General features: G+C 48.1%; 1 protein-coding gene across 5 annotated transcripts in view; it reads left to right on the top strand.

Moving 5' to 3' along the window:
* Window positions 1-11,054: 11,054 nt before the first annotated feature.
* LOC119975756 (histone deacetylase complex subunit SAP130-like) overlaps window positions 11,055-23,134 on the top strand; it is a 94,450-nt gene continuing 82,370 nt past the window's right edge. For 4 of the 5 annotated variants that reach the window (XM_038815574.1, XM_038815577.1, XM_038815573.1 and 1 more), the window contains exons 1-3: window positions 11,055-11,254; window positions 14,340-14,469; window positions 22,954-23,028. In XM_038815574.1, the coding sequence (XP_038671502.1) occupies window positions 14,346-14,469; window positions 22,954-23,028 (199 nt within the window). In that variant the 5' untranslated portion in view covers window positions 11,055-11,254; window positions 14,340-14,345. The remainder of the gene's footprint in view (window positions 11,255-14,339; window positions 14,470-22,953; window positions 23,029-23,134) is intronic. The other variant, XM_038815575.1, reaches the window with a different exon arrangement.

The following is a 23,134-nucleotide window of genomic DNA, read 5'->3' as shown; positions in this document are numbered from 1 at the left end:
AGACCAGCCTATCTCTAAGCATATCTTCTAAAACTGTTCCAAAATCTGCCACAAAGTTAGCTACTGCTTAACCTGTCTTTCAAAAATGACTATGAAATTTGTATCTTTGAACAATCACCGAATGCTTTGGTGATTCTGGATGAAAGCAACTAAAACTGCAAATGAAATCCCCCCCTGGCTTCTGTGGCATGGCCAGATTCCTCATCAACTTGAAGAGGTAGAATTCCAAACGGACTACAGAAGATACAAAATGGATGCCACCTGATATAAAATGGACTCTGTCAATGTTCTTGACCCTATGCTATTATCAGTTTCTTCTGCTGAAGTAGTAAAGCTTTGTGCAAAACAAGTGGTCTACAACCAGATGCATCCGGAGAGATAATGGGCCGTTGGCAACCTTTGCCCAATGTCTGTATTCTTAGCTATTTGTAACTGACTAAGGGGCCCCAAATTAAGGAACTAGCAAGGAATGAGGAAGGACATGCTTCAACGTGGCTGGACTATTGACCCCATGACTTTATGTAACCATTATCTATGTAATTAATTGATCGTGTAAGGCAAATTGCCAATTAGAGGCTATAGGGGCTAACTTGTAGCCATTTATGGCATTGAAGATGCATGTTATGAATTGTGACGCAAACAGAATTGATTGGGTATATGTAAATGCGAATGCAAACTCATTTCGCTTTCCTTATGTATATTAACCCAGTGCGACCTCAGCTCAAGCGAGAAAAGGGGCTGCACAGACCGTGGGGGTCAAAGCCTTTTCTCCCAGAGCTCTGAAAAAGAATAAATTGCTCTTTACTCACTCAAAGGTCTATTCGTGAATATTTTCACCTGCAAACTTATAAATCTTTGTCCCCCCACGCACACTCAAGAGAATTGAGCACCGCTTTACCCTATCTTCTATTCCATTTGCTAAAAATCATGGGCGAGATTCTCCGCAAATGTGGAGAATCGTAAAGGCTGCCGTGGGACAGGCCGTGATCCACGGCAGCCTTCACGCCCACTTCCGGGGCCGATTCTCCCCCCCGGGCGGGGCTAGGAGCGCGGCCCCGTGCGTCACGGCCTTGACGATGGTCGTCAAGGCCGCACGTCAAGCGTCACGCCGGCTGACGCGGCCGATGACGTCAGCCGCGCATGCGCAGGTTGGACAACGCCAACCCGCGCATGCACAGTTGCCGTCTTTTCCCTCAGCTGCCCTGCAAGACGTGGCGGCTTGATCTTGCGGGGCGGCGGAGGGAAAAGAGTGCATCCGTTACGGATGCACGGCCCGCGATCGGTGCCCACTGATCGCGGGCCTATGCCCCACTTGGCACGGCCGTGGTACTGCCGTGCCAAACGGGCATCTGGCGCCCGTTTCATGACAGCAGCGAGCAGGTGTGTTTGCTGCCGTGTTGAAACGGGTGTGAAGGTCTGGCCGTTCGGCCTCGGAGATTCGTGGCGTGGGGGGGGGGGGGGAGAGAGAGAATAGCGGGAGGGCGTGTAAAATGTCAGGAGGCCCTCCCGCTATTCTCCCACCCGGCGTGGGGGGCGGAGAATCGCGCCCAATGTTTTTGTCTATTTCTCTCGCACGCAAGGTCCGATGGGGTTGTTGTTTTTAAAACTTGTTAACGTGTCTTTTTTTAAAAAAAGTTAGCCATGATGTGGCGATGCCTTCACTGGACTGAGGTGGGCACAGTAATAAGTCTTACACCAGGTTAACCTGTTGAACTTTAACCTGGCATTGTACCTGTACCAGCCTCCCCGGCCAGGCGCCGGAATGTATCGACTAGGGGCTTTTCACAGTAACTTCAATGAAGCCTACTCGTGACAATAAGCGATTTTCATTTTCATTTCATTTTAAGACTTCTTACTAGTTTTTAAAAGGGGGTTGGACTTATGGCTCCTCATGTGTTTTCGGAGGAGTACAGGCCCCGGTGTCGTCAGCCAGGACGGAAGCTAGACCCCGGAGATGGATTTCCTAGGGAAAACAAATAGGCGGTCATGGGAGTCTCGTTCGTGGCTGTGCAAAGGAGTGACCTAATGGAGTGGAGTGCGTCGGGGAGGACCTCCTGCCAGCGGGAAACTGGGAGACTCCTAGACCATAGGCCAGGAGGACGGCCATACCGTCACGTTCTCCCTCTCCACCTGTCCATTTCCCCGGGGGTTGTAACTGGTAGTCCTGCTTGAGGCGATGCCCTTACCGAGCAGGTACTGACGCAGATCATCGCTCATAAACGAGGAGCCCCGGTCACTGTGGACGTGAGTGGGGAAACCAAACAAGGTGAAGATACTATGCCGGGGCTTAATGACAGTGGCCGCAGTCATGTTGGGGCAAGTGATTTCAAAGGGGAAGCGGGAGTACTCGTCAACGATGCTGAGAAAATATGCGTTGCGGTCGGTAGAGGCCCTCTGAAGTCGATGCTGAGGCGCTCGAAGGGCCGGGATGCCTTCACCAGGTGGGCCTTATCTGGTCGATAGAAGTGCGGCTTACAGATTTGGCAGTCCCTGGTCATGACCCTGACCACCTCGGTGGAGATGGGCAGGTTGCGGGCCTTGATGTAGTGGAGAAGCCGGGTGACCCCCGGGTGGCAGAGGTCATTGTGAATGGCCCGGAGTCGGTCACCTTGCGCGCTGGCGCATGTGCCGCAGGACAGGGCATCTGGGGGCTCATTGAGCTTCCCAGGATGATACACAATATCATAATTATAGGTGGAGAGTTCGATCCTCAAGATTTTATCACTCTTGATCTTGCCCCGCTGTGTATTGTCGAACATGAAGGCTACCGACTGTTGGTCGGTGACGAGGGTGAACATCCTACCAGCGAGGTAGTGCCTCCAATGCCGCCCAGCTTCCACAATGGCTTGACCTTCTTTTTCAACTGAGGAGTGTCAAATCTCGGAGGCACTGAGGGTACAGGAGAAAAAGGCTACGGGCCTGCCTGCCTGATTAAGGGTAGCGGCGAGGGCGACCTCTGACGCGTCGCTCTCCACCTGGAAGGGGATGGACTCGTCCACCGCGCGCATTACGGCTTTGGCAATATCTGCCTTGATGCGGCTGAAGGCCCTCAGCGGTGGTCTGAAAACACATGGCAACCCATTGCTCTCATAGCTCTGGCAGCCAGGGTTGCAAACTGTGATTAAATGAGAGATGAAAGTTGGAGGTTTCACATGACTTGCCCCCACATTACTGCCATTAGTCGGCCAACACATCTGTTCTCATGGTGCACTGCTTTCCTAGGCCAATTGCATGATGCTTTACTGTCAGCCAAATAGACCCCACCCACCCCGTGATCAATAATTTAATATCTGGTAAAGAGAAATATTCAAAGAAAATGAGAAACAAACCTTATTTTTTATAAATTTAAAGTACCCAATTTTTTTTTTTCCCAATTAAGGGGCAATTTAGCCTGTCCAATTCACCTAACCTGCACATCTTTGGGTTGTGGGGGTGAGACCCACGCAGATACGGGGAGAAAGTGCAAACTCTACATGAACAGTGACCCAGGGCCGGGATTCGAACCCAGGTCCTCAGTGCCGCAGTCCCAGTGCTAACCACTGCGCCACATGCCGCTCTTATACAAACCTTTTTTAATGTTATGATTATTCTTCGGTAAGTTTACGCACAGCGTAATTTTAATCCTTTCAGCATTAACTTATATTATAGATTCAAGGACAAGCTTCATGAAATTGTGATGAATGCAGGATTTTAGATATATTCAAATCTTTTTTTTTGTGGGTGAGGCGGGAGGGGCAGATAGAGAGGGGCAGTGGCTGAGGGATAGAGGGTGCGGGGCAGTTGGTGAGCGGCAGGAGCAGATAGAGAGGGACAGTGGCTGAGGGATAGAGGGTGCGGGGCAGTTGGGGAGGGGGAAGTGGGTACCTGGCAGTTGGGGAGGGGGAAGTAGGTGCGTAGCTGTTGAGGAGGGGAAGGCTGTGAGGGGGAGGGGGATGAGTGGCAGTTGGTGAGGGAGAGGGACAGAGGGCGAGGGACAGCGTGGTGAGGCAGTTGGGGAGGGGGGAGCGGGTCAATGTATTGGATTATAAACATTTGGCAATTCAAGGGTTAGATTTTGATTTATTTTATTGTCATGTGTACCAAGGTACAGTGAAAAGTATTGTTCTGCGTACAGTACAGACAGATGGTTCCATACATGAAAAAAAATAGGACATACATAAATACACAACGTAAATACATAGACACAGGCATAGACACAAGCATACAGGAGTGCAGTACTACACAGTAGAGAAGATGTGTGAAGAGATCAGTTCAGTCCATAAGAGGGTCATTCAGGAGTCTGGTAACAGCGGGGAAGAAGCTGTTTTTGAATCTGTTAGTGCGTGTTCTCAAGCTTTTGTATCTCCTGCCCGATGGAAGAGGTTGGAAGAGTGAATAACCCGTGTGGGAAGTGTCTTTGAGTATGCTACCTGCTTTCCCAAGGCAGCGGGAGGTGTAGACAGAGTTAATGGATGGAAGGCGGGTTCGCATGATGGACTGGGCTGTGTTCACGACTCTCTGTAGTTTCTTACGGTCTTGGCCGAGCAGTTGCCATACCAGGCTCTAATGCAGCCAGATAGGATGCATTCTATGGTGTATCTGTTAAAAAGTGGTAAGAGTCAATGTGGCCATGCCGAATTTCCTCAGTTTCTTCAGAAATCAAAGGCGTTGTTGTGCTTTCTTGGTCGTAGCGTCGACACGGTTGACTAGACAGATTGTTGGTGATGTGCACACCTAGGAATTTGAAGCTGTCAATCATCTCCACCTCGGCACCATTGATGCAGACAGGGGTGTGTATGATACATTGCGTCCTGAAGTCAATGACCAGCTGTTTAGTTTTGCTGACATTGAGGGAGAGATTGTTGCCGTTACCACTCCACCAGGTTCTCCATCTACCTCCAGTACTCATTGTTGTTTGAGATCTAACCCGCTACGGTTATGTCATCAGCAAACTTGTAGATGGAGTTGGAGCCAAATTTTGCCACACAGTCATGTGTGTATAGGGAGTACAGTAGGGGGCTAAATACCCCGATATTGAGGACTACCGTGGAGGAGGTGTTGCTGTTTATCCTTACTGATTGTGGTCTATGGGCCAGAAAGTCAAGGAGGATCCAGTTGCAGAGGGAGGAGCTAAGTCCTAGCTTTCGGAGCTTTGACATGAGCTTGGCTGGGATTATGGAGGCGGAGCTGTAATCAAAGGAGTCTGATGTAAGAGTCCCTGTTGTCGAGATGCTCCAAGGATGAGCGTAAGGCCAGGAAGATGGCGTCTGCTGTGGACTGGTTGTCGCGGTAAGCGAATTGCAGTGGATTACGTTATTCTGGGAGTATGGAGTTGATGTGTCTCAGGGTGGGATGTAGGCCGCTGTGATAATGGCAGAAGTGAACTCCCATAGAAGGTAGTATGGGTGGCATTTCACGGTCAGGTATTCCAGATCCGGGGAGCAGTAGTTCGGCAGGGTTGCCACATCCGAGCACCAGTAGGAATTGATGAGGAAGCAAACCCCTCCCTCTAGTTTGCCCAATGACACCGTGCAGTCCATCCGGTGTATTGAGAAGCCGTCAGGTTGAGTGGCACAGTCTGGTGAAGCAGGGGTGAGCCATGTCTCCATGAAACAGAGCACACAGCAGTCTCTTACTTCCCTCTGAGAGGTTAAGTCTAACTTTAACTTTGTCCAACCTGTTTTCGATTGCTTGGATGTTTGCCAGGAGTATGCTGGATAGAGGAGTCTTGAAACCGCATTGCTTTAGTCTCACCTGCAGACCGCCGCATATCCTCGTTTTCTCGGTTGCTGACTGCTTCTGGATGGTCCCGGAATCAGCTGGGAGACGTCTGACATTGTGGAAGGTAGGTGGTTGCTCTGGCAGGGTCCGGGGCGCTGGTTTCGATTTTGATGTTGCGCCTGGCAGGGTCTTGGGTGCTGGTTGCGATTTTGGGGTTCGTGGTGGTGGGGGGGGGGGGGGGGGGTGCATGTTTGTGATCCAGTTGGGCCCCGAGTTACCTTTTGGCGCGTTTGGGTCCTCTGGTGCGATCTCTGCTGTTTTGGGTGTCTTTAGTCCAGATTTGGGTCGCAGGCAGGGTCTTCCTGGGTCAGGTTGGGCCGAATCCTATGTTCGGTTCCAGCGTTGGTGGGCTGGTCGGGCGCTTCTGGAATCAGGCCTTGGAGTAGGTCTGGTCAGGCCTCCACGAGGATTCTTCTTTCCTCCATCTGCCGATACGTTGGGGCGCTGGGTGGGCCTCAACGGGTCGGGTCGGGGTGCGGGTCGGGCGTTGTGGCAGTTTGGGGCTGGTGTCACTTTCCAGGCCGGGTCGGGCGCTCTGAGGGCTGGGTCGAGTCTTGCGCGAAGTTGGGGTCAGATTTCCGGTTCAAACTCATACGACTGTGTTTGACTGCAGTAGTCATTTTAAAAAAAATCTCATTTTGCAAGACCAGATAGCTTTTAGGAGCCAGAGGTGAAATTGACCAGAGTAATGTGTTTTTTCAGCCTGGGCTAACTCGGCTAATGCAATGTTGTTTGACTAGGGGGGAGTCCCTGGGGTGTTAATGTGTTTTAAGCTCAGAAAGTGGATTTTTTTCAGCTTGGGGAGATTATTCATCGCTGGGTGGAGCTAAGGTATTTATTTCGAGAAAGGTTTTTGAGTTGATCTGGCGACCCTTTTACATCACAAGTAAGGTCTTTTTCTCACAGTAGGATAAAACAACAATAACAGTATTTAAAGCAGAGCAGACTTGTCTGAGGACAAGGGGAAAGCTGAAACAAACCAGTTGAAACAGCTTTTTGATGACATCCAACCAGTCTGCAGGGGTTCTAACAGGAACCAAATGTGTTCTAGAAAGCAAGCATTACTGTGCCATTGAGATTAATTGGGAGTTGTATGTTTTTTTCCCTTCTTTTAATTGGGAATAGAGATAGTAATTAAGGGTCTGATATATTTGCTGTGTTGAGTAGTATTGTTTAAGGGGTAATTGTAAGCTATTTTCAGGTGTGATTACTAGTGTATTAATAATTAAGATACCACATCCTTATGGCCGTGATTCTCCGCTCTCGCTCAAGCATAACCAGGCTGGTGAATAGCGGGAGAGGCCTAAAACGTGATCCGTGCCAGGAACCAAACAGTTTGTGATGCAACTGGTCCCCTCCCGTAGGCGAAATCAGGATCTCACGCAATGTGGCAAGAAAACAATTATCACCACTTAAGTCCCATTTCCAGACAATTAAACAGAACCACCCATATGGGCGGCACGGTAGCACAGTGGTTAGCACTGTTGCTTCACAGTGCCAGGATCCCAGGTTTGATTCCCTGCTTGGGTCACTTTGGGGCCTAAGGGTCCCAGCTCACTTGTCGGCGGCACATGTGCAGCCGGACTGTACTGTCCCGCGTGCTGACTGCGCAACGCGACCTGATAAGAGTGGGGGAACTCAGGGGAGCTGATGACCAACTTACCCATTCCATGGGGCGGGTCCGGCTTGGCACCCGGCACTTCCTCCTCCCGACCGGTGCCCATGGGGCCCTGGGGTTAACCTTGGGACGGAGGGCAGCTGGTTCGAGCCCCGGCTGCCCCAGCACCATCTGGCTCTGCCAGCCCTGGCGGTTTGCCATGGTCTCCACCATGATGTCGACGTCCTCAGCGATGCTCCTCAGTGACTGGGATATGCTCTGCAGTGCCTCAGCCATGCCCACCTGTGACTGGGTCAAGCTCTGCAGCACCTCGGCCATGTCCATCTGAGAGCGGGACATGCCCACAGAATCTCATCAAGGTCAACCTGGTACTGGGTCAGGTCCCCCAGCGAGTCGGACATTCTGCTGAGACCCTCAGCCATGACTGACTGCACGAAGCCTTGGGCATCTTCACTCACGTTGGCGACGGCATGCACCAGGCTCTCCATGCGGTCGCCACACTAGCAGTGTTGGCCTCGGTGCCACTCATTGCCGGCGACATCTCCTGTGCCCCTAGCCTCAGGGAATCCTCCAAGCAGCTATAGATCTGCTGGAGTGACACTGACATCTCCCTCTCAACGCCCAAGTTGGTACGTTTCGTCTCCATCAGTTCCAGGTAACTATGTTCCACAGGTTCAGCATCAGGCTGGGATCCAACTGCTGGGGGTTCCTGCCTCCACCTGCTGTGCATCATTAGCGGTGTGGTGCTCACCAGATTGTGCCCCCAAAGCCTGCCCACTAACATGTCCCACCGAGATGTGTGTATCTGTACTGGTAAGGGGTGGAGCTGTACCCCGACCATGGTTGCATCCTCGGAGCTCTCCTCCAAGGTGTTCTCCTCGGAGTCAGGAGAGGGTGCCGCCCGGGATGGGTCGACGCCGTCTGCTGTAGAATGAACATGTGGTCAGTGGGAGGATGGGTCAGTCAGTCAGGCAATAACAACTCATGTTTGACAGGTCCTCCAGGTGGAGCCCGGTGATTCCTCACCTCTGCGGCGTCTGCCAACCTCCACGTGGCTGAGTGATCCATCCTCATCCACACCAGTCACTTCTAGGGCCCGCTCCTATCAGGATTCTTATGTCTGGCATCCCTCTGCAGGTCTGGGCCCTCTCCCGGCCATTATGGGGGAGATTTTCCTGAAGAGACACAGAGAGGGCATCGTGAGCCACACTCGTGATTCACAGTGATGGGAGGGGGATGTGAAGGCGGGGTTGGGAGAAGGGTTGATGGGGGGTGGGGGGGGGCTGGGGTCGCATGGGGAATTGTGGAATAGGTGCTCCCTTGGGCGGGGGGGGGGGAGAGGGGGGTGTCGCGTCAGTATCTACTCACTCGTCCACCTGCTCATACCCGAGCTGACAGCTGCCGCCACCTCATTCCAGGTGGCACTAGCTGCCATATGACTCACGCTCCAGGACCCTCAGGGGAACAAGGCATCCCTCCTGGCCTCCAATGTGCCTAGGAGCGCCGAATCTTGGGGTTGGTCTCCTCGGTGCCATCGTTGCGAGCTCGCTGATGTTGGCTGAGCCAGTGCAGCTTAAGTGCTGCTCGATCTCGTTAGGGGGGCGGGCTGGCAAGCGCGGTCCCGGCGAATCAGCTGGCGAGACATCATTAGTGATCATTAAGTGGGCCAATTAACGTTGAATTGGCGTTGCTGGCCTCGCTGGGCCAAGCACCCGGAAGCTCGTGGCAATTCTCGCTCGCTACCAAACTTAGAAATTTTTCCAGAAAATTGTGCCCAATTTCCTCAAGCAAACACTCCTGGAGAAAAGAACTCTTTCTGCATAGCCTTACAAAATAAACAAAAATATTGGGGCTTTGGTCCACTATCCTAACCACAAACATTTTTGCCCGGGACCCATTTTTACCAACTGGCCATCCTTCAGAACGCACGCCGGCCGACCTTCGCAACCCACGCTAGCCGACATTAGTTTTTAAAAATAAATTTAGAGTACCCAATCTTTTTTTTCAATTAAGGGGCAATTTAGCATGGCCACTCCACCTACCCGGCACATATTTTTGAGTTGTGGGGGTGACACAGCCAGACACGGGGAGAATGTGCAAATTCCACATGGACAGTGACCCAGAGCCGGGATCGAACCCGGGTCCTCGGCGCCCCAGCTAAACTTAGTGACCCATGCTTCTCGAACTTTGTGATCCATCATTTTTGCTTACCATTAATGTGACAGGTGATCCTGCTTGGTCCTGACGATCTCACTTGCTTTGTCAATCAATGCTATATTTTTGCTAAGGACTTAGGTTCTCACTGCATCCTTTGAAAAAAATCAAGAGGTTTGTCCTCAAACTTGCTTCAAATGCTTCTGAAGTTTTGAGAGCTTTAATCTTTCCTCTACTTGCCAGTACTTCCCTGCACATAATACACATGGGCTTTGCATCCTGATTTGAAATGGCACAATTAATAAACCCATACCTCAAGAAATCATCTTGATAGTGCTTTGTTCCTGATTTCAGATTCTTCTTATGGATTGTTCCCCAGAGGCCCTGGAGTTCACACCAGCCCTGCTGGCACTTACAAATGGAGGTATCTCTCTTGCGCCCAAAGCACATGGGGATGTCAGTGTACGGGGCACGTTAACTGCCCTCTGCCGCGTTTTCTGGAGAGAGACTGCATCGATTTTTTAAAAGAATCTGCTCCTGGAGGAGGCGGTTTGCCACGCTGGGCTTCGGGCCTGCGCACTGCTGAGGGGGTACAGATGCGCGGGATGGCCGGCATTCTCAAAGCCGGTCGCAGCCAGCATTTTAAAAGCCGGCCAAGGCCATTGGTCACTTTCTCCTGCGATCGGGAGTTCCACGACCGATGGCCCCTCGACCCTCTCCACGATCCACCCCGAGTTTTAAAATGAATGTTTTAAATGGTACAAGTGGCTGCACAGTGTGCGTCGGTGTTGAATGTTTGTGGAGGGGATGCCAATCAAGTGGGCTGCTTTGTCCTGGATGGTGTTGAGCTTCTTGAGCCTTGTTGGAGCTGCGCTCATCCAGGCTGGTGGACAGTATTGTATCACATTCCTGACTTGTATCTTGTTGATGGTGGACAGGTTTGGGGGAGTCAGGAGGTAAGTTACTCGCCACAGTAGTTCCTAGCCTCTGACCTGCTCTTGTAGCCACAGTATTAACGTGGGTAGTCCAGTTAACATTCTGGTCAATGGTAATCCCCAAGGATTCTGATAGTGAGGGATTCAGCACTGGTAATGCCATTGAATGTCAAGGGGCAATGTTGGACTCTGCATTGCAATTTCAATTGGTGTCCAGGATTCACTTGGCAAAGCCGCATTGGGGAACCCATAGCGAGAGTCTAAAGCAAACACTGCAAATAGTGGAAATCTGAAATAAAAACAGCAATCGTCGGAACTCCTCAGCATCAGTGGAAACAAAAACTGAATTGACATTTCGGGTCAACGATACTTGATCAAAACAGTTCTTTCTCTAACCTCTGACCTCCAGCGACTGCCCGCCAATTTACTCAGCAAACGGGAAGACTACAGCTCCCAGAAGGCCGCGCGCAGATATGTCTCGTCACTGGCTGTCATGGCAACAGCGGTCAATTCCCACCAATGGGAGCCGCCGACAGGCCAGCCAGCTCGCAGCCAATGGGGGCAGGCCGTGCTCGTTGCTGGCTCGGATTCCCGTCCAATCAGAAGGCGGGGTGCTCCGGGGCTCCGCCAATCACGACAGCGGTTGTTTGGACCGTCGTCGGTGCCTCTTGGAGTCTGGGGAAGCGAAAAGGGGAGAGAGAGTGACCGGGAGAGGAGAGTCCGGCAGAGCAACCCGCCTGCCCGCCCGGGGGAACAAACTGAGGCGAGGATCGGCTCCCGGACAGAGGTACAGACATCAGGCCCCGCGCAGTGACAGGGAGACACACAGTGAGCACTGGGTACTGTTAATGTGAGAGGAAGAGAGACGCACTGAGGCCCCGGCGAGAGGGAGACAGATCAGCCCTGGGCAGTGGTGGTGGACAGACAAACATCTCTCACTGCTCCACCATCCGTGACTGCACCATCACTCGTCGAGGCCACAAGCCCTGAAGTACTATATAACCCTGCACCTCTTTTTTTTCTCCTCTGGAGTACTCCTTCGAGCTTCTCTCTCTGAACAAGCACAACATGGTGGGCTGAAGGGCCTGTTCTGTGCTGTATTTTTCTATGTTCTAATACCTCCTCATGTGGCTTGGTGTCAAACTTTCTTTTAAAACACCCATGTGCACGGCCTTGAGATCTTTCATGAGGTTAAAGTTGCTTTCTATATGTAAGTTGTTGTGGCGAGGCACTAGGAATCCCCGGCTGGTAAGGGGTGTGCAGGCGGACTGAGTCCCTGGGTGGTGGGCAACCAGATGTGGAGGGTGTCTTCTGGTGGGGAGGGGAGGTGTGAAAACATCCTTCATCAGTCTCAGTGTAAATTAAGTGAAAGTGTAGTCAAGGACTTGTGCCTGTGCTGGATCTTTACCAATTTGACCCCACACCTGAGTCTTTTCCCTGTTACGAACACAAATTAGAAGCAGGCCTAGGTCATTCATGCACTGCATATCAGTCCTCTTGGAGTACCCATCCAATTTTCTTTAAATCTGATTCTGCCACCCTATTGGGTGTGTTATGCCATCCTGGGCACGTGCGTGGTCAATTCCATCCCCATGTGCCATGGAGTCAAAACACAAGTGAATTAACCAATAATTCTTTTAAAAATCCCCAGAGTCTTTGGTCCTGGGCTCCCAATAATTACAGTCACCATGTTTGTAAGTTGAAACACAATTACTGTTTATTTAATAATAATAATCTTTATTGTCACAAGTAGGTTTACATTAACACTGCAGTGAAGTTACTGTCAACAGGATTAATAGTGAGATAGGCAATGAATGCAATGGAATTCCAACAAGCTAGCCAACTATCCCCTTTAACTGCTCCCCCCTCTACCTACACACAAGACAGACAAACAGGAGGGGAAAGGGTAAACATAATAAGGATGAAGGTCAAAAGTGGATAGCACTGTTGCTTCACAGCTCCGGGGTCCCAGGTTCGATTTACGGCTTGGGTCACTGTCTGTGTGGAGTCTGCACGTTTTCCCTGTGTCTGCGTGGGTTTCCTCTGGGTGCTCCGGTTTCCTTCCACAAGTCTCTAAAGACATGCTGTTAGGTAATTTGGACCTTCTGAATTCTCCCTCTGTGAACCCGAACAGGCATCGGAATGTGGCGACTAGGGGCTTTTCACAGTAACTTCATTGCAGTGTTAATGTAAGCCTACTTGTGAAAATAAAGATTATTATTAAAAGAATGGGGAAATAAGGTACCAAACAGGAAGGACCATTACAGGTGGTACCCTCTCTGTTCCATTCTAATTTTCTTTTTGCCAACTGTTCTAAATCTATGAACTCTGGTTCCTGACTGACTTTACAGAGGAAACAACTTCTTCCCATCTACTCCACTGAAACCCCTCTCAATTTTAAACATCCTTATTAATTCTCTTAACCTCATTTTTTTCTAAAGGGAACAATCCCAGCTCCTCAATCTCTCTCATAACTGAAGTCAAATCATACTGGTAAACCTCGTCTGCTCCCTTAGGAAGGCCTTGACATCCTTGAAGTCCAGTGTCCGGAATTGAATACAGCTGAGGCCTAAAGGTTTGGCATGGCCTAATTTTATCTAAATTCTCAGTGATAGCAGGGATGACGTATTTCTGTTAGGTAGGGAAATTGAGGGCAGTACGGTGATGCAGTGGTTAGCACTGGTGCCTCGCAGCGCCAAGGTCCCAGGTTCGATCCCAGCTCTAGGTCACTGTCCGTGTGCAGTTTGCTCATTCTCCTCGTGTTTGCGTGGGTTTCGCCCCCACAACCCAAAGGTGTGCAGGCTAGGTGGATTGGCCACGCTAAATTGCCCCTTAATTTGAAAAAATGATTTGGGTATTCTAAATTTTTTTAAAAAGGAAGGGAAACTGAGATTGTTCTCCTTGGAGCAAAAGTGGTTTGAGGGAAATCTATTGATCGACCAGATAGAGAAAATGTTTCCGCTGGCAGGAGGGTTGGTAACTAGATGACACTGATTTGAAGTTTTTGGCAAATGAGCCACGGTGGAGAGAAAAAACGTTTTTACACCGCGATTTGTTGTGATCTGGAATGTGTAGTCTAATACCTGTTTCAAAGGGGAATTTGAAAAAGATAACATTTTCAGTGTTCCAGGGAAAGAGCGAAGGGAACTAATTGAATTGTTCTTTCAAAGACCCTGCATAAGCACAATGTTTGATTCAATGAATTGGTCCCTGAGACTTTGGAATGTATTGTGCCCGCCACAGAATCAAGGCTTGCGGATGACCTTGCTCTAAACAGAGGCAGCACTGTGTGTTGAAATCTCAGATTCGGATGAACATTGAAATTTCACCCTTGGTTATTTTCCTTATCGATGGTAAATTTTCTGGAAGCTGTACCTTTTGCTGAGTGATCAGCCCTGCAAAGAGGGAGCCTGCAACATACCGTGGGTTCTTTCTGACCAGTGGGCACTGCAAGGAATAGCTTGTCCAGTAGATTCAACCAATAAGGGTCCGATTTTGATTGAGTTTTTTTTTCTCAAACTAGCTCTTTCTAAATTTATTCTATTAATTGGAATCATAGAGTGATGCAACACAGACTGTCGATCGAACCACAGTGTCTGTGCCAGCTCCTCAACAGAAAAGGGGCTTTTGTAGACTATTCTGTCGGTGAAACTGAGGTGACTCTACTGGATAAACAAAGACAAGCTTGCAGCAGTTTGTAGTATGATTTGTTTTCTGATTTTGAAAGGAATTCTATAGATCTGCCCTTTGGTCCTTTGAAAGTTGTACATTATTTAATGACATACGCACTCGATGACCAATGAAAATGAAACCTAATTTCTCCCAACCCATTGTTCATTCTGTGTAACTACCTCCTTGCTGTTTTATTCCAGGATCCAATGAGTACCCAGCAGTTTCCAAGGCCTGGAGTGCCTGTGTCAAGCTTAGGAGTGGGCCCGCCTTCCATCACCAGCATGCAGAATAGCAGTGGTCCAGGGGCATCAGGCAACAACACCATAACAGGTACGTGGAAACCCTCTTTCATCAGTCTCAGTGTAAATTAAATGAATGTGTAGGAAACTACTTGAAACCAGCATTAGCCTGGCACTTTCTCATGGTAAATTCTCAAACATCCCCAAACCAAAATCTCTTTGAAGTGGGATTTAAAAAAAAATCATTTATGGGATATAGACATTGCTGTCATGTGTTGCCCATCCCTAGTTGCCCTTCAGAAGGTGGTGATGGTGAGCTGCTTTCTTGAACAGCTTCAGTCCATATGTATAGGTACACACACACAGTGCTGTCAGGGAGGGAGTTCCAATATTTGGCCAGCAGTAATGAAGGGACGGCGATATATTTCCAAGTCCGGTTGTGAGTGACTTGATGGGGAACGTCCAGTTGGTGGGGTTCCCATATATCTACTGCTCCTGTCCTGGATGGTAGCGGTCGTGCGTTTGGAGATGACTTCAGTGGGTCAGCATGACAGCCATTTTGTGCCTAGGAATTCAATTCACCAAACAAGCACATCTTTCGAGACTTGTGGGAGGAAACCGGAGCACCCGGAGGAAACCCACGCAGACATGGGGAGAGCGTGAAGACTCCGCACAGACAGTGAACCAAGCCGGGAATCGAACCTGGGACCCTGGCGCTGTGAAGCAACAGGGCTAATCACTGTGCTACCCTACCTTAACTTTCCTCTTTCAGATTCTTTAAAAAAAATTTAATTCACATTTCAGTATTTTAACATTTTTCAAAGAATGAATCCCAACACCCCCCCTCCCAACCTATGATAGCAACCAGATGCCCAAAGTGTAAGATAAACAAACTCCATCTCTCATGGAACCCCTCATATGCCCCTCTCAGAGCACATTTCACCATCTCCAAGTACAGGAATTCCATTAGATCCCCCAACCATGCCGAGGCACAGGGCAGAAGCTGACCTCCACCCCGCAGAACTTGTCTGCGAGTGATCAATGAGATGAAGGCTAAGACATCTGTCATGCACCCGTCTGCAACGGCAGCAGGCAACAGACACCCTGAATGAGGCCGCCACAGGACCAGTCCAAAGCTAGGTATAGGACCTAAAAAACAACCCCCAAAATTTCTCCAACTTTGGGCAGGACCAGAACATATGAACATGATTAGCTGCCCCACCCTGCACCGTTTGCAGCTATCCTCCACCCACCAAACAGCCCGCTCATTCTCGCCTTTGTTAAGTGCGCCCTGTGCACCACTTTTAATTGAATCAACCCCAGCCTCGCGCACGAGGTTGAGGCATTTATCCTCCACAGCACCTTGCGCCATAATCCCACCTCCAATGTCATCCTCCGCTCCTCTTCTCACTTGGCCTTAATCCTTCCCATGGATACCTTATCTCCTCCATGATCCTACCATAAATCGCCGAAATGACCCCACCCTCCAGTCTCATCGTCGACAGCACCTCATCCAGCCACCAAGAGGACGGTGCAATAGGAACGTTTAAAAAAAACTTTCTTGTGAAGTTCCGCACCAGCATGTATCTGAAGCCCTCCTCATGCTGGAGCCCAAACTTCACCCCCAACTCCTCCAAGCTTGCGAACCACCCCTCCACAAACAAATCCTTCATCTCCTTCACCGCTCTCTCCTCCCATTCCCGGAAACTCTGATCCATTGGATCGAACAGGCGCTGGAATGCGGCAACTAGGGGCTTTTCACAGTAACTTCATTTGAAGCCTACATGTGAGAATAAGTGATTTTCATTTCATTTCATTTCATCCTCCCTGACTCAAACCCATGATTCTGTCTTATTGGCATCACCCTCAAGCCTGCTCTCAACTTAAAATGCTGCCGGAATTGCCTCCAAATCTTCAGCGTGGCTACCACCACAGGACTTCCCGAATACTTCCCTGGGCAAACCGTAGCAACATTTCATACAGGACCTCCCAGCTGCTGCCATCTTTGGAACACTCTTTTCGTTATCCTAGCCACCTTCCCTGCCCATACAAACAACGAGACCAGCCTATCCATACCCTTAAAAAAAAATGACTTCAATAAAAATACTGGCAGAAACTGAAACAGAAAATGCAGCAGAATGTTCATCTTCACTACCTGTACCCGCCTGCCAACGACAAGGGAGACTATACCACCACAACAAGTCCTCCTTCACCCTCCCAACCAAGCTCGTGAAATTGATCTTATGAAGCTGTGCCCAATCCTGCACCACCTGCACCCCCAGATACTTACCTAAAATGAGTTGTCGCCACCCAGAATGGCAGCCACACCCCCCCCCCCCAACTCCCGCCTCTGCGCTAGAGAAGACACCTCAAAATACTCGCTCCTCTTTCCAGTTCTGATCAATTAATTGCATGTTAATGGGGTGATGATGATTTAGTGGCAATGCTATTGGACTAGTAATCTAGATGTCCAGACTTATCCTCGGAGGGCATGGGCTCAAATCCTGCCATGACAGCTGGTGGAATTTAAATTGAATTACTTGCTAAAGTCTGGAATTGAAAGCTAATCCCAATAATGGTGACCATGAAGCTATCATCAATTGTTATAAGAGCCCAAAAGGTTCACTAATGTCCTTTAGGGAAGAAAATCTATTGTCCTTGCCTGATCTGTTCTCTATAAAACTCACACAAGCAATGTGGTTGAATCTTAAATGAAATGACCAAGCAAGTATGGAGTTCCAGGGAAATTATGGATGGGTACCAAATGGTAGCCTTCCCAGCATTGTGCTCATTCCGTGAAAGAAAAAAAGTTTCAACAATTTTTGGTGTTTAAATTTACCTTCAGCATTATTTTTTTTAGTGTACCCAATTCATTTTTTCCAATTAAGGGGCAATTTAGCGTGGCCAATCCACCCAGCCTGCACATCTTTGGGTTGTGGGGGCGAGACCCATGCAAACACGGGGAGAATACTCCACATGGACAGTGACCCAGATCCGGGATACGAACCTGGGACCTCAGCGCCATGAGGCAGCAGGGCTAACCCACTGCGCCACCGTGCTGCCCTCCGCATTATTTTTTTTAATTGAAGATGTTTTTAATGTTTTTCATTTTATACAATGCAAAATAAACAATTGTGTTTGGACCAGATACAATTTAGAGCTTCAACATTATGTTTCTGTCTATCTATGCTGGATAATTTTTTTTTTTCATTTTCTTTCTATAAATTTAGAGTATCCAATTCATTCTTTCTAATTAAGGGGCAATTTAGCATGGCCAATCCACCTACCCTGCACATTGTTTGGGTAGTGGGGGCGAAACAAACGCAAACATGGAGACAGTGACCTAGAGCCGGGATCGAACCTGGGATCTCGGCACCGTGAGACAGCAACGCTAACCACTGTGCCACCATGCTGCCCCTGGATAATGTTATTTTGTAAATTTAGAGTACCCAATTCATTTTTTCCAATTAAGGGACAATTTAGCATGGCCAATTCACCTGCCCTGCACATCTGTGGGGACGTAACCCATGCAAACACGGGGAGAATGTGCAAACTCCACATGGACAGTAACCCAGAGCCGGGATCGAACCTGGGACCTCAGTGCCGTAAGATTGCAGTGCTAACTACTGGATAATGTTTAATTAAGGATAATGTTTAATTAGCATTGAGAATAATGGGGTTACGTATGCACTTATTGAAGGAGCTTAGTGGATTGTGTTGGTTTAGGTTCAGACAGTGAAGCAGGGTGAGGATTCCCTTTCGGACGGCAGCTCTCCATAGAACCATCGTGGCGTATTAGTGAAGAACTTTCATTGAATGAGAGTGCAATTTACATTTATATAGTATCTTGAATGTAGTAAAACACCCCAATATGCTTCACAGGAGTATTGTCAATTTAAAATCGGGGTGCTTGCAATGCCTGAATTGGAGAAGTGCATATATCTTGGAGACTTTAGGAGGTTAGCCCATAAGATATTGGAGCAGAATTAGGCACTTGGCCCATCGTGTCTGCTGTGCCATTCAATCATGACTGGTATGTTCCTCATCGCCTTTCTCCTGCCTTCTCCCCAAAACCCCTGATCTCCATATTAAGCAAGAAATCCCTTCATTCATCAAGAACACCAGATTTATGCTCGAGATACTGTTACCTAGAGAGCTACAGACCAAGAGTTGGATGGTGAAATCAGGCAGAGTAGTTCTTTCTTTGCACATAAGAACTAAGAACAAGAGCTGGCAATTTAGCCTCTCGAGCCTGCTCCACCATTTAGTGCGATCATGGCTGATCTCATCCTTGCCTCATCTCCACCGTTCTCAATAACCATTCAACCCATTGACAATTACAAATCTGTCTTGCTCCTCCTTAATTTGACTTACTGTCCCAGCATCCCCCACACCGTGGAGTTGTGAATTCCTCAAATTCACAACCCTTTGGGAGAAGTAGTTTCTCCTCATCCTTTATCCTGAGACTATACTCATCTTTCTAGAATGCCCCATAAGAGGAACAATCTGCTCGACGTCTGTCTATACCGTTTATCATCTTATATACTTTGGGTGGCATGATGGCAGTGGTTAGCACTGCTGCCTCACAGCTCCAAGGACCCGAGTTCAATCCCTGCCTCGGTGATTGTCTGTGTTGAGTTTGCACTTTCTCCTTGTGTCTGCGTGGGTTTCTCCGGATGCTCCGATTTCCTCCCACAGTCCAAAGATCTGCAGGTTAGGTGGATTGGCCATCTGCTCTTAGTGTCCAAAGAGGATAGGTTTGGTTACTGGGTTATGGGGATAAGGTAGAGGTGTGGGCTTACATAGGGTGCTCTTTCCAAGGGCCAGTGCAGACTCGATGGGTCAAATGGCCTCCTTTCTATGATTCTATGAATTTGATCGTCCCATATTCTTCTAAACTCCTAGAGAGTATAAGCCAAAACTGTTCAATCTCTCTTCATACGACAAACCCCATAACTCTGGAATCAATTTATTGAACCTCCTCTGAATTACCTCCAATGTCACTACACCTTTCCTCAAATAAGAGCACCAAAACACAGTACTCCAGTTGAGGTCTCACCAATGCCTTGTATAGTTGGAACAACCCTTCCTTACCTTTTATACTCTATTCCTTTAGCTATAAATGCCAACATTCCATTTGCTTTCCTTATTATCTGCTGTATCTGCATGCTAGTTTTCTGTGACTCATGTACGAGGACACCCAGATCTCCCTGCACCGGAGCACCCCAAAATCTCTCCCCATTTAGTTAATAAGTTGCCCTCCCATTTTTCCGACCAAAATGCATGACCTCACACTTAACCACGTTATACTCCGTCTATCACATTTTGGGTCACTCTCCTACTTTGTACGGTTGTTATTTCCTCATTGCAACTTACTGTCCCACCTATTTTTATGTAATCTGCAGATTCGGCTATGGATACTTCTATCCCTGTATACAAGTCATTAATATAGATTGTAAATAGCTGGGGCCCAAGGACCAAACTCTATGGCACCCGACTAGTTATATCTTGCCATACAGAAAACGATCCAGTATCCTGACTCCCTGTCATCTGTCTCTTCTATCCAAGATAATAAATTACTCCATCCCATCTGATCTAACCTTGTGAATTAACCTGGGCGGCACCTTATCAAACGCCTTCCAGGAGTCCAGATATACTACATCTACAGGATCCCCATTATCCACTTTGCTTGATACATCTTCAAAGAACTCTAGCAAATTAGTCAAACACGATTTGCCCGTCATAAAACCATGCTGACTCTGGATAGAGTTTTGACTTTCCAAATGTCCTGATGTTATTTATGAGATGGGGAGGGGTGAGGCGATGGTTTGAATACGGAATCAAATTTTAAAATCAAGTTGATGCCAGACCATGTTGGACTCGATGCAAATTTGGATTGGGCAGCAGAGTTTTAAATGAGCTCTAGGTTATGGCGAGTGAGACGATAGATTATGCGTGTTTGTGGAGAGATATCTCATTCTAAGCATTCTTGTATTCCTACCTTGACAGCCAGCTCATGAAACTAGCAAGCTGATGTGTACATGATGGTAGATATCAATGACGGATGCTAACTGGTGGAGTTCTGGTGATGACACTGAACTGGCCGCTAGGGTAAATTGCAAAATTGGAATTAAATTGGGTAATCTCTTCAATAACCAGCTGATTCACTACTGTATTTCAGAAAATGGAACCTGCCACACCTCTGCCAGCTGGCTCACAATGTGGTTCACTCTAAATATCCTTAAGATGCCCGTAGTGTACTAAAAAGTAAGGTTAAGGGGGATGTTGTTGGGTTACGGGTATAGGGTGGATACGTGGGTTTGAGTAAGGTGATCATTGCTCGGCACAACATCGAGGGCCGAAGGGCCTGTTCTGTTCTGTACTGTTCTATGTTCTATGTTCTATGAGATAGCAAACCACTATTGTCTGAGCAGCCAAAGTTCCCCAGATCCTGAGCAGAAGTATCTGGAATTTTACTCCTTTGATTTCTGCTTGTCCTTACAGTAACATTCTTTGCTGAGCCAGAAGCAAGTGAGCTCAAGGGCTCCAGAGCTTGACCTCCTAATCTAGGCTGGTATTTCAGTGCACTGCTGAGTGATTGCTGCATTGTCAAAGGGGATGTTTTTCATACAAGATGCTAAAAATGTACATTCCGTGGGTGGCACGGTGGCGCAGTGGGTAGCACTGCTGTTTCACGGCACCGAGGTCCCAGGTTCGATCCCGGCTCTGGGTCACTGTCCGTATGGAGTTTGCACATTCTCCCCGTGTTTGCGTGGGTTTCGCCCCCACAACCCAAAGATGTGCAGGGTAGGTGGATTGGCCACGTTAAATAGCCCCTTAAATAGAAAAAATGAATTGGGCATTAAATTTATATTAAATAATGTGAATTCAGGGGGATGCAAGAGATCTGCGTGGCTAATTCTCAGAAGAGCAACAGCTCTCAGTTTTTGGTCAAAGTTCTTCCCCTAAGCACACCAGAAACAGATTAACTGAGACCTTGCTACATGCAAATTGGCTGCCTACATAGTGACTACATTTTAAAGCATAATCCATTATCTGTAAATGTTGAAATATCCTGAAGGCATAAGAGATGCTAAATTAATACACATTTTTAATTGGGGTATTTCTGAACATTGGCCATCATTAGCTACTCTGAGTCTCTGTAGGAGAGAGAATGGATGGCAGCATGAATGAGATACAATTGAACAGTTTGCATCAATGCTATCTCCATTCCTGGACTCAACCAGGCATTGATTGCAATGGCTTATGCAGTGCTTCTCTCTAAATTCAGATAATTTCAGAAGCGGCACCCTCTGTTTTGGGCGCATGAGAATCAAATAGGATATAGAACAGTACAGCACAGAACAGGCCCTTCGGCCCTCAATGTTGTGCCGAGCCATGATCACCCTACTCAAACCCACGTATCCACCCTATACCCGTAACCCAACAACCCCCCCCTTAACCTTACTTTTATTAGGACACTACGGGCAATTTATCACGGCCAATCCACCTAACCCGCACATCTTTGGACTGTGGGAGGAAACCGGAGCACCCGGAGGAAACCCACGCACACAGGGGGAGAACGTGCAGACTCCACACAGACAGTGACCCAGCCGGGAATCGAACCTGGGACCCTGGAGCTGTGAAGCATTTATGCTAACCACCATGCTACCCTGCTGCCCCTACCCTACTGATATAATTAGTATTTTTGCTTTATTTTTAAAGCTCTGCATTTAAAGTTTTAGGAATATTTTAATTTAATAAATCCATGCCTGTGGGTGGGCTGACATGGTCACAGGAGGAAACTTTGTCCTAGCCAATGTATTTCCATCAACAACCACAATTAAAACCAATTATCTGTTCATTATCACATTGCTGTTTGTGAGGGCTTCTCCTGTGTGCAAATTGGCTGCCCCATTCCCTTTGTTATAATTATGACTACACTTCACCAAAAGCTTTCAGTTGGCTGAAAACTACTTTGGGACTTTCCAAAGGCAACTCTTTTTTTTGTTTTGGAACTGGTTAGGATAATAGAGGTTGAAGTATTTGGTTGAGTGACGATGGGCGGAACGGGGATCCCTATCCTTAGTTAATCTGTAGCAGCTGAAAATAGAGCAGTGAAGTCACACTGCTGATTAATTTCTTCATCTAAATCAGGCCTTTCTAAATTACTTTCCAATACAATCTAATTTTAACACTTGAAAATTAAGGTGACCTCCAGACTGCAACAAAAACAAAACGGCAAGAAAGTGCATGTATAATAGATCAACATAAAACATATATAAATGTGAAGAGCTGTGGTAAATCCCAGGCCATTGGTGACTGACTGTTGCAGGTTGCTAATTCTGCATCCACCTACATCTCCGCCACTCCCAGAAGCTTTTAATGTATAGTAGATTAATATGTTTACATCACAGCATGTCTGATCAGAACCGTCACAGCTAATCAAAGTGTCCAACACTGGGAGTTCATCTTGTGATTGGTTACTTCTAACTGCCAGGGCAATACGAGATTAACATGATTTTATTTCTTGTGACCCCCATTTACTGTTTCTGCGACCCCACCCACAACTAAGGAGCCGCTGATCTAAAGCCTGGAGACTGGCCAGTGGGGTTTTGTTATCGCGTAGCAATCCAACTACCCGGAGAATGTGAGTTCAAATCCTGCCATGGTAGTTTGAGAATTTGAACTCTGCCTAAAACAAAATCTTTAAATAAAAAAACTGGATTGGTGAAAGTGACGATGAAGCTGTTGTA

Source organism: Scyliorhinus canicula, chromosome 13 (genome assembly GCF_902713615.1).
Source record: "Scyliorhinus canicula chromosome 13, sScyCan1.1, whole genome shotgun sequence".
NCBI lineage: Eukaryota > Metazoa > Chordata > Chondrichthyes > Carcharhiniformes > Scyliorhinidae > Scyliorhinus > Scyliorhinus canicula.
Note: the sequence above shows the minus strand (reverse complement) of the source record. Positions and strands in the feature narration are given on the sequence as shown.